Genomic DNA, 17,572 nt, shown 5'->3' with positions numbered 1-17,572 from the left:
ACTGTGCAGAGAATCTAATGTCCTGGGTGGTTTAAGAAATGCTGACCTTGGAGGGCAGGAAGTTAATACATGGATCATCATAGTGCTTATTTTCCTTGATGTTTGCTTTCTGATGATGCTTTGATACGCGAAAGAAGGATTCCAGCTCTGCCCTATGCTCTGTCTCTGCTCTGTCATACTTGTTTCCCCGAGGCTCAAACCGATCTGCAAACAGTATTAGATTCAGGCTGAATCTTGTGTTGGTGCTGTGGGCTGCATTTCCATCACAACAAAGCATGGTGAATCCTTTGCTCATTGAGGTTCCTCCATGACAGAGTCTCATGATTATCATGAGATATCACTCCTGGGCATGCCTACCAGTAAATGCTCCTTATTTGTCTCTTTTTACTTACTTGTACCAGCACTATATAAGCATAAAATGCCATTTGAGGAAGGGAACTCTTTATAACTCCACTGCCCCCATGCAAATGAATGCGTAAGGGCCAGTCAGTGGAAAGCTCTTTTATCCTCTGCTCCATAGCAGTTCAACTGCCCTGCTTGAATGAATTTTTGTAGCTGAAGCTGGTTGATAGTTTTCAGGTAGGTGTGCAAGACCTCAGAGTAAGCAGTTCATTTTTCTTCTTACCAGAGAAGATTTTTGTGATAATAGTAACATTCCTGTGTACAAAATGAAGGGACATAGCCATACAGGAAGAAAAACAGGTGTACGAACCTGATATTAACAAATATAAGAGCTTATATAAACTATTTTGAATCTAATTCAAGAAGAAATTCAAACAAAGTTGTTTTGTGAACAAGCTGTTGAAAAATAATGTAATTGTGAGGTAACTTGTTGTATTTGTTTATACCATTGCAGTAAATGTTGCTGATGAAATGCAGTATCCGTAGCTGACTTGTGAAAGGTAGCCGGTAAGTTTGTAAGATCATGGTCTAGCTTGAAGTGTAGTGTATTATCAGCCCTAAGATCATTTGGCTATAAATTACTGGTTTTTATATCCAGTCTATATTTTCCCCCCATTTTAATTTGAAACTGTTTTCCCTTGTTCTGTCACAGCAGACCCTGCTAAAAACTGTCCCCTTATTTCTTATAGCCCACTTTAGATACTGAAAGGCTGCTCTCAGGTCTCCCCCTCTCTCTTCTCCAGACTGGACAGCGTCAGCTCTGTCAGCCTGTCCTCACAGGGGAGATGTTCTATCCTTTGGATTATTTTTGCGGCCCTTCTCTGAACGCACTCCAATAGGGCTGCATCTCTCCAGTAGTGATGACTCTACATCTGCTGTAATGCAGGAGAGGTCTCACCAGCACAGAGTAGAGGAAGTAGCAGGGAGAATTGCCTCCCTCGTCCTGCTGATCGCACTTCTTTTGATGCAGCACAGGATACAGTTGGCTTTCTGGGCTGTGAGAGCATATTGCTGCTTCATGTCCGGCTTCCTATCCACCATTACCCCCAAGATTTTTTCAGCAGGGCTGTGCTCCATCCTTTTGTCCTATGGTTTGTATTGATAGTGAGAGTTTGCATGACCCAGGTACGAGACTTTGCACTTGTTTTGCTGAACTTCGTAAGTTTCACCTGGGCCTGTCTAGATCTCTCTTGATGGCACTCCACCCCTTGAGCGTGTTGCCCTCACCATACAGTTTGGTGTCCTCTGCAAACTTGAGGGTGTACTTGATCCCACTACAACATGGTTGGTGAAGATATTAAAGAATGTTTGCCCACTACTGACCCCTGAGGGATACTTGTCACCGTTCTACATCTGGATATGGAGCCATTGACCACCATTCTCTGGGTACAATCTCACAACCTGTTCCTTATCTATCAAACAGTCCACGCACAAAAAAATCCATATCTTTCTAATTTGGAGAGGTGAATGTTGGGCAGGACAGTGTCAAAGGCCTCACTGAAGTCCAGACAGATGTTAACAGTTGTTCTTTACCTTGTCCATTATGCACCATTATAGGACTTTGTTGGTCAGGCAAGGCCTGCCCTTGATGAAGCCACACTTGTCTTGTATGTATCTCTTAACTATCCAGATTTCTTGACTTCAGTACAATTCCTTGCTTTCAGCTACGTTAAGCTAAAGTTTGCTATGCTTTTATGTGAGTTTTTAATTTCATCCAACTAGCATCTTACCTAACTTGTCTGCCACTGAGATGAAATTTTAATATGAATTTCAGAGGATGATTACTTTTTGGTAATCTGTGATTAAAATAGCAGAAGTCTACAGTGGAATTTTTCCATAATCAGTGTATCAGAATGAATGAAACAAATTTCAGTTTAAGAGGCACTAGAACAGCTGAAATCTGATAAGTCTGACTGACCTCTTTATGACTTTGATGAGAACGTCAGAAACTAATTTTGCTTTTGCAATGATGTTTTGTAACAGGAAAAAAATCAACCAGGCTCTATGATTGTTAGCAACTTTAGAATGTTCGTGGTCTGCTTCTAAGATGTTAAATGACTATAAAATTAATAACTGTTTGTTTGCTTTACCTTTGCTTAATATAAGCATAAGTCAGTGAGGCAATGGTTTCTCTGCAAAATCACAGTTGACCTGAGCAATAGAGAACCATGAGTTTGAAAGATCCATTTCATGTTCTTTGTATGGATCTTTTCACTCACACATGGAAATGAAAACCTGTAGGAAAAGTACGAGATTCAAAGAATTCTGGGAACTTATCATTAAGAGACTTCAGAAATAAATGACTAGAAGCTGCAAAATCCTGGATTGTAAGATCATCAGTGAAATCTCAGTACATTATGAATTAGAACAGTATGACAGTGTATTTTATTTTCGGGAAATTAGGTCTTGACTGAGCATGTAAGGCTTCTCAGACAACTGTATCTCTCCATCTGCCTCTCTACCTGGGAGTATTCCTAGAACTCTGGGCTCTGAAATCCCACTTTCCCATGAGGTATCCTTGAGTTACTTTATTAAAAGCGTGCAAAGCTTCTACCTGTAAAAAAAACCCTTGAGCTGATAGAATGTAAAAGCTCAGAAAATGTAAAACCAGATAAGAAAACACGTATGCATGCATTTACATACATATATATTTAGGAGACAATAAACTACATGATATTTTAAGATAGTTTGGTGATTATGTTGCAACCTGACTTAATTTTGTAACCTTACATTTTACAAATCTGTTGATTTTAGTGAAGGTTCAAATGGAAGACACCAAACACACCATTTTATTGTGGAAACAGAGGCAAGCAGTACTGTTTCTTTTTTGAAATTTTTATTGAATAGTCTTTGAATTCATTTTTGTCTAAAAGGAAGGATTTAGTGTAGGAGTTTGATTTTACTTTTTATGGCTTTTTTTTCCCCCATATTCCTCCACTTAAGTTTGTGGTACAGATTTTTTAAATTAGTAGTAGGCAAATAGCTAGAGATTTATATATTGCCTGGAAGTACTAAATAGGCAAAATCATATGGTAATTTTACGCTCTGACTATTAAAAAGAGGAGGAATAAGAGACAAATTGCATAGACTTGATATTTCTCTTTCTTTCTGGAGGGGGTGGGGGGGAAGTAAGAAAGAAAAAGGCCATTGTAGTTTAATTCTAATATTACCTGTGTTGAATTTATACCAGATAAAAGTCAGTGGAGTTACTTCACCATGTACAGTAGCATAAGGTTAGGAAGGAGTCCTGTATGTTAAAACACTGTGTGTAAGTAAATGCACACTTCTGGGTACACTGTATCTCTTTGTCTGTGCGTATTCAAGTGCATATATTTCACAGCTCCTGTCTGCATCATTCACTTCCAAAACCAGCATGCATTCATTTTCATAACTTTTTCTTCTATTACAATATTAATGGGACTATCAATGGGAAAGGACAAGAGAAGCATTTTTAATGTTTATCTGACAGTTGCAAATTTCACTTGAGGTTGTTTACTGGGATCTGATTGTTGGCAAAGGGGAGTAGGGAAGGCAGCAAGATGAATGGGATCACAGGAAGAAGAGATGTATTTATAGGCCCTCTTAGCACCATCTAAGAGTAATAAAAAGTCCTGTCTTACTCCTCCTTTACCAAGTCTTAAGTTTTAAACAGTAAAAAATGAGAGATTGCTTTAATTAACTTCTATCTAATCCAGGCAGCCTGTTTAAACTGAAACGTTTTGCATTTAGGTATATGAAAATTAGGTGGAGGTCTTCGTGTGTATTTGTTCATTAGTTCCTTTATGGGGAAAAGATGGTTGGAAGTGAGGAAGAGTTTGCAGACTTAGAGATGAACCTGTAATGTGATGTCAACTGCTTTTGACCTTCAGTTCTAGGATTATATAGAGAGTAACTTGTTATGGGAAGAGTTGAAGCTTTTCCCAGTTTTGCTTTGCAGTTTTACAGCCCCTGAGTTTTATAGATCTGCGCGTTGTGCCTCCAATTTTTTTCATCACTGCAAACATTTTTCTTCTAACAAAGAAAAAAAAAAAAAGAAAACCACCAATGGTCTTGAAGTTCTGCTTCTTTGTTTTTTTAGTTTGTGCTTTAAAATGTTTATCTTTAGGTCTCATTTTTTTCAACCAGAAATGCAGAAAGACTAGCTGTTCTTTTTGATGTTTCAATGAGAGAGTTTTTACATAACTGCACAGTGTTACCAGCCAGTCCTTAAGAACAGAATCAAGTATTGATAAACTGTAGACTACACAGTATTGTGTTCAATCTCATCTGGTCTATCACAGGTGGCTGCAGAAATAGAAATGTTTCAAAGCTAGGTAGCTAGCTGAGATTTTTGGGAAAACGGGCTGTTTCAACCAAGGAAACAGTTGTAGAAGAGTATGTAACTGTGAGGAGTAGGTTTAATTTTCCATGCAAAATGAAATCCAAAATAATTGTTATGTAGATTTGAATTGCTAGATACTTACAGTTTTTTAATTCTTCTCTTCCTGCTTTTCTCAATAGGCCTGAGTGTCTTGGTGAATTAAATCCTTTTTGATGAATCTTGCCTGACACAAGTCACAAGAAACCTTGATGATGACTTTAGCCACTCCTATGAAGCACCATGGCAGCTCTTTTCTTTTCAAGTGAAAAATAGTAATTTTCCACAGGAAGAAGGTATGTTCCATAGTATTTTAATTATGTAAATGTAACTGATTTGGGGGAAGAATGGGAAGAACTTCCAGTTTTCTGTTTGTAAAAAAAAAAAAAAAAAAAAAAAAAGATTGTCACGAGACATTAATTCTTACTGTTTTGAAATACCAGAGTAAGGGAATATTAAATCTGGGAAGTGTCAGTCATAAAATCCTTGGGAAGAAAATCAAGCAGCAAAATGGTGTTCTTAGTTGTAATGGGTGGTTTCTAACATTTGCTACCTAGAGAGAGGCAAAGATATCAGTAGAGACTGCAACCTCGTAATTCCACTCACTGTTTACCAATTACCAGCAATCATTTCTATTCAGTGTCAAGTTTGGGTTAATTACAATAAGGTTGCTTTCAATTGTTAGGTTACTTACTTTGTTAATTACTGTTGAGTATTCCCTGCTGTCACTGCCCTCAGCCCTGTTTATTTCCTGCAAAATCCAAATTCACACTGAGACTAAGGAAGTGTGTATATATACTTTATTTAAAAAGTCAGTGTAGCAGCCTTGTTGCACATACATCTATTGTCTAAGGCTTTCTCTGTATTTTTAACCAGAAGAATATAGGTTGGGAGCATCCTCATCCATGTGTCCCTGCTATGCTACCTTACACAACAGGCAGTGCAGTCTTAGCATACCTCTGGCCTCCACACGCAACTCTTCTCCTATAGAATCTCTGCTGGCTGACTTCAGAGCTGGAATCTTGCAAAACAAGTCCTATGCTTTCATTTAATACTGTTTAGTAGTATCATCTCACTTACTGAACAACTGACTGATGGAGCCAAAACCTACATATTGGCCTTTGGATCCCAGTTTTCAAAGTGTGACAGTCTCAGCAAGCTACCATCATAAAAGTAGCATCAACAGGGCCTTTATCTCTTGTAAGCAACTGTCTACCTCCTCAATCCAAGATCATTGCATCTTTCTAAACTGAATCCTCTTGGATGGATTTAGTGTGCCCTTTTGTCATTAATAGGGCCATGCTGCACATAAGACAGCCTCATATACTGGGCTAACCATTAAATTTAAAGCCCAGAACTTATGTGTTTAGAAACACCTGCTGGTGAAGTCGAATGGTCAGTATTTAGAAAAAGCAAGTATCCTGTATCACAGTTGTGAGACACGAAAGGAAGCAACTATGAGGGAAGATTCACTATGCTCCTATTTTCAAAAATTCTAAATAATTCTAAATAAATGTTAATTATGTTCACCAGTGAGTTAGGTTGGGAGTATTCAGGTGTATTCCTGTGATTTGCATGGTTGGGAAAGGAAGAAATTTTGGAGCACAGTAAAGTTTTTCCAGAAACCACAAGCTTCTTTTCCCTGTCTGCTTGGAGAAAATGTAAATGTGAATGTGTTTCCTGGTGATTGTCCAGATGATAGCCTCTTCGGCATTCCACCAAACGGCCACCTGTCTGCCTGTAATAAATGATGGCTATAAAGTGAAGTGATTGCAGCTGTGATACAGCCAGAGGCATTTGTTTATATTCTTATAATATGTATCAGATTGAATAGAAATTATCACTTACAATTGACAAATGGAGGGTGGAGGTAGTTGGTGGGTATGAGGAAGCTCAGCCAGAGTTGGGCCGGCTGCAAACTTTCTTTGGTGAGGGCTGTCTGCAGAATGCAGGTGTTGAGCCAGCCAGTGATTAATGGTGTGGCTGGATGCTCACTTGTGTTAATGATCCACATGTCTTTGGATTGCAGCACATGGTCCAGAAAGTTGCTTCTCAGAAAGGATTCCAGTGAGTAGAATCTGCAATTTTGAGGGTGGCATGTGTAAGTAAGTAAATGGTGGCCAAATTAGAGGAGTACTCCTAGGTATTTCATCAGGAGAAAAGTATTGTTCTGTAGTGTTATCCCTCAGTGTCTAAGTAGTGCACAAAACTGGAATTGCTGAATCTAATCAGAGCATCCCTGACTGGATGCATTATATATCACTGTAACAATATAGTATTAATTAAGCAGGGGAAATGTCTATTCCTTAGACCTCTTTCTGACCAAAAGAGTGGCTTGTATTACTGGTTTCCTGAATTACTGTGAATGGCTTTTCTTTGTCTCTGTGTAGACACAGAACTTTCTTTTCTACACTGAGAATCTGACCATGTCCAAGTGAAAAGCTTCAGAACTGATCACTGGCTGGAAAGATGGTCAAGTACATTGCAGATTTGTAGACAAGCTAAATGTTTTAGGTTACAGACAGCATTTATCCCTTTGCTAAGTCTTGAGAGAGAAACGGGAGCTGAAGGAAAATCTTGGACCAAAGATGGAAAAGTAAGACAAGAAATACCATCACTACTGCTTGACATAAATTTGAAGTAGACTGAACAAATCTCTAGAAGCTATGCAGCTAGTAGATGTGGTAACCTAAGTGCTCACTACAAACTATTTGTCTTTTTAAAAAGTCTACATGTGAAAAGCAGTATCTGTAGGGACAAGCCATTTCTTATTTGTTGTGTGAAGCTAGTTGGAAATGGAGACAATGAAAGAAATCTAGTAGGATTGACTAAGGAAGCAAAGTGCAAGCAGCAGGAGTGCTGTAGTTCAGATCAGTTCCATCTTTTGAGCGCGTGTCCCATTTTGGTATGAAACAACAAAGATAGTATCAAAGTCCATAGATGTTTTGTAGAAGTAAAAATATGGGATAGGCAGCAAGCTATAGCATGGAGCTAAACATCCTCTTACTCAATTTTTCCTTTCTGAAAATGTTCCACCAAGAGTGTTTTGTGTGTCTATAGAATGGAGAGGTGATTTGAATGAAAGCTCAAAATGAGCAAGGCCTAACACACAGCTTCTTCCAGAAGTGAGAATAGACTCTGTTGTTAGCTGCCTTTTTGCTCATCTTTCTGTTTTCTGAAGTGCTGCCTAGTACTTGGGGAGGCAAACTATCCTCTAATTCTTGCAGTCTTGCCCTAAGTATGTCTTTTCAGCTTGGTAGAAAACATGTATCCCAAATCTTTGAGAATTTGAACTCCTGCTGATTGATAAGTTCAGGGAGTGCTGCCACTCAACCCTGTGCAAGGACTTTCAACTTGGAAAGAAATGCTCTCTTAATTACCTACTCAGAGACTGAGTTACTATTAGGAAGAGAGTTAAACATGACTTGGATAATTGAAAACACTAAAAAAAAAAAAAAAAATTATCAATTTCTTCTAATTCATTAGCCCCAGTGATGACTGTTACGTTTGGTTTCCTCATCAGTAGAAGAAACTATTGGATACAAATGAACTCATTTTTCTTGTGCTGCTAACATCTAAAAGGCAAATGATGCTTTGTTTGGCTTCCATGGGACAACAAACTGTTCCGTCTGCAGATCCACTGGCTTTGGCTTGCTTTCCTGTCTTACATTTCATTCCACATCGTGCATTTGTGCAGTGAGAAGGCTTCTTGCCAGAGATCTGGCTTAGAACGCGCTACTCTGCTCACTGATGCCTCGTCTTGCTAGGACAGACAGTTCCTTAGAAAAGTTCATAAATCATAAATGCATGATGTGATCAATACAACCCTCCTGTATTGAAATTTCAACAAACAGCTTGCCCAAGCAAGTAGGAGGTTGAGCTGGGTACATATATGCACAGCAAATCCTGCTATGTCTATCAGTACATTGCTTTCAGGTATCTTGTCACAGATGCTGGCACTCTAGAACAGTAGTTTAGATATGTTTCTGTTTGTGAAACATTGTTCAACAGTAGGAAATGATTTTTAATCCTGTGGTCAGAATGATGTGTTTGCTTTAGCTTTGATGTCACAGCAGAGGGTTTGTATTCCTGGTTCTGCTACTGAAAACTCAGTATTGGTCTCTGTGTTGCAGTTTTCAATGGGGCAGTAATGCCTTCTTCTGAAACTATTCCAAAATCTTCAGGCATGTAAATTTGTGAGGAAAAAAAACTAGTAGTCTTAATGAGAAAAGAGTAACTCAAAAATCCCTTTCCTGGTTTCTTATTAGCTTTGCATTTCAAAAAATTGTCCATGTAAAGTTTACAAAAGCAGAACTTTGACACTTATTTTAAATCTGAAAGTGCTCTCAGTAAGAAAAAGCTGTTTATTACTGTAGCTTTACCGTAACTTCTTTATCTATTACATTCACCAGTTCTTATCCTCATTTAATCTAAAGGAGCACAGGACGAGGTTTTGAGGGGGAATGTACGGCAGGCTGCATTTATCTGTTAATGTCTGGTACTGGGAAGAGAGGAGGTACTTTGCTTAGTGCCTAAATGCCACTTTATCATGGTATCATAAATAAAGTCCATGCAATTGTAACACTTAAAGTAGGTATGGTATTGCAGCAATTAGGTGTTATCTCCTAAATATATTTGTTATATTATATACCTGTTGGCAGGTCCTGATGCCTATAAAAACGAGCAAAAAAACACCACCAAAAACACGTAACAAAATGGGAAACCTTTCCTGTTCTTCAGTGAGTCACCTCCTGATGGAACATAAGTGATCTGAAGCTCTCTGCTGTTTAATTTTTCTGACTGGTATTTAATTAATTACATAGTTTCTGCAGTTTCAGTAGAGCCATGCTTACTTGCTTTAAAGTTAACTCAGTAGCACCTTGTATGTTCTTACTTTGTTCTCTTGTAACTGAAATGGAAAGTATCTAATGTCATGTTCATTTAGGAACATTTATTTTCATTCATTTGAGCTAAAGGAGCATTTAATGTGAAGTAGAAATAGATAACTGGTAGTGACAGCATATCTCAACAGTATAGGATGCTAAATTCATTAAACACTGTGAACTCAAATTAGTAGAGTTTCAGGAGATACTAAAGACTGTGAGCTATATTGATTATGTGGCTGAACCATGGATATTTTTATAGCTCCAAAGGATTTCCTTTCCACAGAATCGTAGAATTGCAGGAGCTGGAAGGGACCTCAAGAGCTTGTCAAATCCAACCCCCCTGCCAGAGCAGGTTCCCTACAATAGGTCACATGGGTAGGAAATCCAGACGTGTGATTTCATATATTCATAGAAGATGTCTCCACAATCACTCTGGGCAACCTATTGCAGTGCTCCTTCACCCTTACTATAAAGACATTCTTTCACATGTTTGTACAGAACTTCTTAAGTTCAAATTTTAGCCCATTCCACCTTGTACTATCACTGTGCACCACCAAGGAGAGCCTGGCCTTATCCATTTACCTCCCTTCTGCCTTTAGATGTTTATAAACAACATTGATCAGATCCCCTCTCAGTCGTCTTTTCTCCAGGCTGAACAGATCCAGGTTACTCAGCTTTTTCTAGTATTGGAAATGCTCCAGGCCCTTTATTAATAATTTTAGTGGCCCTCCGCTGAACTCCTTCTAGGAGTTCCCTGTCTTTTTTGAACTGGGGAGCCCAGAACTGGATGCAGTAGTCTAAATGTGGCTATGTAGTTATTCCTACCCGAAGTATAAGGACTGACTTCACCCCTAAACCTCTGCACAGAGAGTGGATGGGTTTGGGGAAAGATGTTTTAGTTTACTTCTAGTTCTCACTGTTCTAGTCTGTTAGTAATAGGGAATAAATTATAGTAACCTCTATACGCTGAGTCTATTGTGCCCACGATGGTAACTGGTAAGTGATCTCCGTGTTGTTGCTGTATTTTCTCTTCTTTTGAGGAGAAGGAGGAAAAGAGTGCAGTGATGGAGTTCAGTTGTTCATCATGGTGAAACTGTCAGAGGAGCTGAGCGTGGTTCCTTGGCATGCTTCCTAGAGGAAAGTGTCTCACCTCTGCTTTTGACTGGTGAAAACTGCAGTTCTGTCCTCTATTTTGTCACTGACAGAATCCATGGGATCTATAGCAGTCTGAAGCAACTGTAAAAATTTGAACAAAAAATTGTGTAGTGTGGTATCCTGTTAGATAATGGCTCTATTGCATGCTTCTGGGAAGAACATCAGTGTTTGGTCCCTGAAGTGTGTGCAGAAGTGTAACCAAAATACCTATGGAGAGTACTTCTCCTTCTTTCCCCAGAGATCTTGCATAGATGTGATGACAGTTCCCTCCAGAGTATATCAGTGCTGCCACTGCTCTGGATTACTGGATAGGTATGAGAGATGTAACTTCTCTGGATGTGTCCTATGACAGTACAACTCAACATAGCCATGCATAACCCGTACATCAGCTCTGGAGCTGACTTGTGACAGTGATAATTACTTTCCCTGTAGGTTTCTGCTAAGGTACCACTATGTGTCAATGAATCAAGTGCCCAATGTGACATCAGTTTCTCTCATTATACTTGTTTTAAGAGGATGAAGGAAACTAAGCATTGTGATGGGAAGTGAAAACAACTAGTTGGAGCTACATACAGACCAGTCAGCTTTGTCCACTAAGCAAAAGTGAAATTTGCTAGGAGATTGATAGCTTTTGGATCCTGACTTGCAACCGCCAGCTCACACCACTAGGCAGTGCTTGCTTTTCTCTACGCCTCTTTCCTCTTCACTTTAGTTCTTTCTTTATGCCATCTGAACCAATTCCAAGAGGAGAGAGCTAAGAACACAGTAACTAGGGGTAGGAATCTTTCCCCTGCGCTCTCACTCCCCACTCCCGTTCCTGTCCATACAAGATTGATAATGAAACCAATACCTTTCACCGGCGTAATTTTCATATTTAATGAGCGTGACTCAAAAACTATTACATTAATTAGTCAAATCCCACAAATCGTTAATGGTGCACATGGTAATTAATATTGTATTCAATTAAAAGCTGACCTGTTTCAGGTGCCTTCCCCTGGTTTGGGGGGCTCTTTGAAGGCAGCGTATGTTGCAGTGCCTGAGGCCAAGACTTTTATTTTGTTCCAGTGGTGGGCAAGGAGATACTCTTTTCTGTTTTGCTTTTGGTTGTGTTTTTTTTCCCACCATGAACATATGCTGGTTTCTCCCCCCGCCTCCATCTCCAAACGTGCTGCTATCACTATACAGACAACCTGCTTGCTGTGATTTATGGGCTAGCACAGTGCGGGGCTCACAGACTGGAAAATTTCCAGTTTACACAAGAATTCCCTGAAAAATGAGCTTGGTTAATTTATTTCTTTCATTAACAAGTTCGAACTGTGAGATAATCTGAAACCCACTACCCTCCCCTTCAGAAACCCTGAGAAGCTCAAAAGGGCCCCTTTTCAGCTTCCAGAGGGCTCCAATTCACTCCTTTATTAGTTGTGGGCAAAAAGTGTGTGATTGAATCTTATTTCTGAAGCTTCTTTATACAATTTGTTTCTTCCTTTGTTTGTTACTTACGTGAAGGGGAAGGTGGAGGCCCTAGATCCTAATGTTAATATTTCAGGCCTTTTTTAGTGGTCTTGCTGCTTTATCCTGCTGAAGCCTGTGGTTTTGCTGCTCACTGGGTCTGTGAGAGCAGGGTGCAGTCCTTGAACTAAGCCTTGTTTTAGATCCTCCCTCCTATTCAGCCGTGGTTCACTGGCTGCTTAAGATCCACAGAGCGTATCCAGTACTTTCCTGTTCTGTTTCCTCCTGTTCAGTAGAAGGTGATGAGTTGTATGTAGGTCTAGTCCTGATGCTCCTGATTTGGACACCACTGGGTACAGTGACCTTGCTACTGGGAGTTGTTACCTCTCATCCAGCGCTATTAACAACTCATTTTTGCATTTCCTTTCCTTCCAACAGTTCTATCTGTTTTCAAGTGCTCCACAGTGTGTCTGTTCCATGCTGCATGGGTTGGAATATGCTTGCTTGTCCCTTCAGCAGATTCACAGACCTTGTTGTAACTCCCTCCTGTCTTCCTGTGTTCTGCCATGCAAAGAACCAACATTGAATATAGCCCAAAATCTTCTCTCTAATGTTGAAAAAAGAAGTTATTATCACTCCTTTGTCTCACAACAATTGTCTTTAGATGCTTATTAAAACAGTAATCATGGTGAAATCATCCTGTGTGCTTCTGAACAATATTGTACCTGTTCTGACCAAAGGATTTTCCACCAGATCGCTGGTCTCTAAACTACTCTCTTTGATTCTGTATCTATAATGTACTATTTTCCCCTACTGATAGATATGTATCCATACTAAGTTTCTGCAGAACAGGAGGAAAAAGATGCTCTTGTCCTGAAAATATGCTAATGCTAGAAAGAGTTTTTGAATAAGAAACAAGAATTTTCACTGAGATTTTTTTCCTGAGTGAGTTAGGTCATTTTTTAAGGAAATAAGAAAGGCTTTGAAGCCAAATAGTATAGATACTTTGTAAATACCTATTACTCACCTGTAAATCAATAGAATGTTCTGAGAAGGAGTTTTATTTAGTGACATTAAAGACTTTTATGATAAATCCAGTAGCAGTATCCACATATTGATGCCTATTCATTAGCCCAGCTAAAATGCTTCTCTGTTTATGTAGTATTTAACACATTTATGATGTGTTTAAGTGACCTCAAAAAAAAAAACCTCTTTCTAGTGAATGTTTGGGCACCTGTATAGTGACAGTGAGCCTCCTGATGGTGGAATTGCTTTTTGCAGTTGCTGTGTGTGGTGCTCTTGCAAGCATTTTGAGGAATCCCAAAGATCTCCACACTATAAGCTAAAAACTAGTTAGTGTGGGTGATGCAGACATGCAGTGCTTGCCTGTTGCTTTTTGTTCTATGCCAGGAATTGTTATGTACTGTGTATATATATCTAGAAATTGCCGACTGAATAAAGTTATCCCTCTGCATATTCTTCTATTGGAAGGGTAGGTATCAAGTTGCTAGAATGGAGATCGCTGTGCAAATGAAGGGGTGACCAGAAGTGCTGATATTAAATCTTGTTTTAAGCTTCTGAGCCCCTACTCCTCTGTTTTCACTGGGGGTCTGAAAATTTTAATGAGACCTACTCAGCAAGAGTCAGTGGGCTGCCTGCACAGTGCAGGTCACTGCTGTGGCTGGCACTGCATGGCAGTGAGCACCCTGCGGCTGGGTGAGTGCTGACAAACATGATCTCTAACAGGAGCATGGTAAGCATCCTGTGACTGTGAGATAGCAAGGGTCAGGCAAAATTTACTTGCACGTTATTCTTTCTTTTTCCTGTCATTGCTCTTAACTATGCAAACTGAGAGCAGACTGTTCAAAAAGACTAAAGAGAAACTGACTTTAGGTCTTTTGACCTAAGAAAGCTGCTTGAACTCACTGATCTGTTTAAAACAGTATAGGCCATATTCTTGTGCAATTTTTTTTTTTACAAGTACCTTGACAAGCATATTGCTAGGTACAAGCACAATTCTCTGAGAAGCTGTAGAAATAAGTACCACACATATTCATGCAAGCGGCAAAGAAAGAGCATACCTGCTAACTCCTGACTGCCTCTTTAACGTAACATAGGCAGTTCTTAGACATCTAGTTGGGTTGCTAGTTGTGCCCTCTGTTCTTTTAAGAGCAGTTTGGAGTTTGCTGGCAAAACAAGTGAGCACTTCCCACATGTCTACATTATGGAACGCTATGATGATCTTAGTCATATAGACTACAATGATTTGTGTTGACAAGGTAAGCAGATTTTTGACTTGAACTGATGACTGACTTCCCTTCTTTCCATTACTATCCTGAGCTATGTGGTTAGGGAAGACCAAGTGGATTTCCTGTTATTTTCAGGAGCTGGAGTTCTCCCCAGAGAAACTGGTGATGTTCACTAAGGAAAGTCAGGGCAGAGCGAAGTAGAGTGCATACTGAGGCTGAGTTCCTTTCTTTTCTCCAGAGACTAAAGTTAATGGGGTTGCATATGGAATCCTCTTGGTACACAGCTATGCAATCATTGAGTATCTGGCAGTTGTTTTTCTCCTATTAGTAGGAAATTTATTGCGCTTAAATGAAGGAAAGTCTGATTTGTGGGGGGATATACATGAAAATGTTCAAACTTCTTAATAGGAAAACCAAAAATCCGTAACTCTTGGTTACTGTAGTTAAGTAGTCTCAATCTAAATTATTTAGATAGGTGAACACAAATCCTTTTTATTGTGTTATGTTGAGTATGCAAGACAAGGCAGCTAAACCATAAGAAGAAACCTTAGCATGATTATTGCTTGATAAACTTTGGATGAAAGAAGAGAAAGGGTCCTTTACGTTTGAACTTTTTATCCTCCTAAGGTAGAAAGAAATAAAAGTATAAGTTGGAAAATGCATCTTCTGCCTCTGATTCATAGGACAGTTCCACTCCTTTAACATAATGTGCAAATGACAACAAATTCAAGTAAAAGTAATTGACTATCTCCTGAGAGTATAAGAAATATGTGATTCAGCTCTTTGGCCTGGAAAAATCATACTTCTAGGTCAGATGTCATTAGAGTAGTACATTTCTGTGTGTATGTGTATCTATATATATATACTTTTTTCTTTCTCTTTAGTCTGTCAAAATACTGCCTGCTGAGAATGTGATTTTGCCGAGGACCTCATTTGGAGGCTAGATGAAAACAATCTGGATAGATATACATTTTATTATTTAGAATCTTTATCAATTAGTAAACTACAAGGGAATTAGGTTGATATGTCTATAAAAAGGAGAAGGAATGAAGAACATCACCCTGGGATATGGTACATTCTGCAGCAATTATCCATTTCACCTGTTTGCAAATACAATGCTATTCTTAGCAGCTCCTTCACAGGTTCCTTCCAGAGACTCCAACCAGGTACAGCTAATACACAGTTCTTAGTCTTCAGACCTCATCCTTTGGAAATTCAACTGTGTTTTAAAAATGGTTCAGATTTGAATTTTTCAATTCTAGTCTTTTCCTTAAATCAATTTGCTTTGACGTTCCTTTTCATATTCATTTTCATATTCATTTTCTCTTTTAAGTAGGTCCTGTATCTTGTTCTTACATCTGTTGAATTCTAGCCATCATGATACTGCTAATTTGTGCCCTTTTCAGACAGCAGGTATTTCAGAAACCTGTTTCCTTACTGCTTGTAGGGAAGATGGCATTCTTTCCTGCCACAGTAATATCATGCTGAGTCCATTGTAGTTGATCTTCTGAGGGAATTTCTTTGGCATAATCAGTGCTGTAAACCTGCCTCTAATGAGTCTATACTGACAGACACAAATACAGGTATGGCGGCTGAAATCTGGTCCTTCACAACTACAAGAAGACTCACTGAGGTCATAATGTTCCTGTTACTAGTTAACTACTTCCAGCAGAGCAACACTACACTTAAAGAACTTGAGGCAACAGGTTGCTAGTACTATCTTTTCTGTACTGGCTCCAGCCATTTGTTTCCTGGCTGCTTATAAAGCATAGTTCATTTTATGTGTCTTTGTTGTTTCTGTGTCTTATAGCCCTTTATCTGTTGTCTACTAAATCTTCTAGCCTTGAGCCCAGAGATCTTTCATTCACATTTATTTTTCTTTCCAAAGGCTGAATGAATATCTCCTCAGCTAATATCCAATTTGTAGCTACCCAGAAGCCTCTTGAATTGAGAGGCAATAGAGTACTTGCTTTATTTCATATCTAGTGTATCTTACTTCTAATCTCTGATTGTCTTGACTTTAAATCAAGTTGCCTGCAGTCCAAGTTCTGGCCTGATGGAAGATGCCTGAATTCACTCTACCTGTGAACATTCATGTACGCCATCATAACATTTACATCTAAAGTTACCTTTCAATTTTTCTTCCGGTTGAAGCTCCTTTCCCCTCATTTTGTTGATTTCTATCGTACCCTGGAGCAGCTGCTGTTATTTCATTATGTTCTTCTCTGGGACAGAAGCAGAATTCCTCTTCTGCTTGGTATGGAAGTCACCTGTTTGGGATTGAGCCACACTTGTCAAGAAGAGACAAGTAGCCGTGGTCCAAAGCACGTGTGGTTCTGTCTGTTCAAATAAACATTTTTCCTGTTTACAAAGAAGGTCCGTAAAGCTTTTTCTTAAATACAGCAAGGACAAATGAAAAATAGGATTTTCTGTCCTGATAAGATAGGCTAATGTCAAACCCAGGTCAAATCTCTCGTCTTCCTCCTGAAGCTCTCTCACTTTGCTTCATGATTACTTTTAGCTTCTGCTGCATACATCTCCACCAATTCATGCTGTTACTGTTGTTTCATTTCTCTAGGAGATCAAAGCAAGAAACTCCGATTTGAAAGATTTTTGTTACCCGTTGTCTTGGATGGAACATCCAGTGGTGGCAAATGCAGCAGCGTCTAGGACTAGACTTGTAAACAGATGTTTCAGCAGCCTCAAGCACCATGTGATGTGGTATGATCTTTAACTATGATCTTTAACTATCTAAGAACTGTCTTGATACCATAAAGATGACAATTTTAGTGTTACCCCCATTTAATCAATAACAGTTGCATTAAAGAGCCAAACACTTGGCTTTCTGAATGTGAAGATCTTTCAGAAAGCAGAAAACACCTGTTCTTTTTCATTCACATTCATATGGAGTTACTACTCATGCATAAGGCAGGCAGTTGTGAATTCTGAGTATGTGTCTCTGTGTGTATATATATGTGTGTGTGTCTCCATTCCTAGTACAGGAAGAGAATCCAACAATATTTCACCCAAATGAGAAATGTTATTCTGCAGATTAAAGCCATGCAGGGCCTGGT

The 17,572-nt window shown here is 39.1% G+C and overlaps 1 protein-coding gene across 13 annotated transcripts in view; it reads left to right on the top strand.

Annotated features, from left to right (window-relative positions):
• The window catches only part of LOC116228972 (uncharacterized), a 155,598-nt gene that overhangs the window by 42,629 nt on the left and 95,397 nt on the right, over positions 1–17,572 (top strand). For 12 of the 13 annotated variants that reach the window (XR_016466994.1, XR_016466998.1, XR_004166912.2 and 9 more), the window contains exons 2-3: positions 4,903–5,055; positions 17,077–17,219. Coding sequence is in view for 7 of the 13 variants with exons in the window: in XM_090141424.1 (XP_089997550.1) it covers positions 17,187–17,219 (33 nt within the window). In the remaining 6 variants the exon portion in view is untranslated. Of the gene's footprint in view, positions 1–856; positions 910–4,902; positions 5,056–17,076; positions 17,220–17,572 lie in introns of all 13 variants that reach the window. The other variant, XM_090141418.1, reaches the window with a different exon arrangement.

This window comes from Phasianus colchicus, chromosome 5 (genome assembly GCF_987193195.1).
Source record: "Phasianus colchicus chromosome 5, bPhaCol1.hap1.1, whole genome shotgun sequence".
NCBI lineage: Eukaryota > Metazoa > Chordata > Aves > Galliformes > Phasianidae > Phasianus > Phasianus colchicus.
Note: the sequence above shows the minus strand (reverse complement) of the source record. Positions and strands in the feature narration are given on the sequence as shown.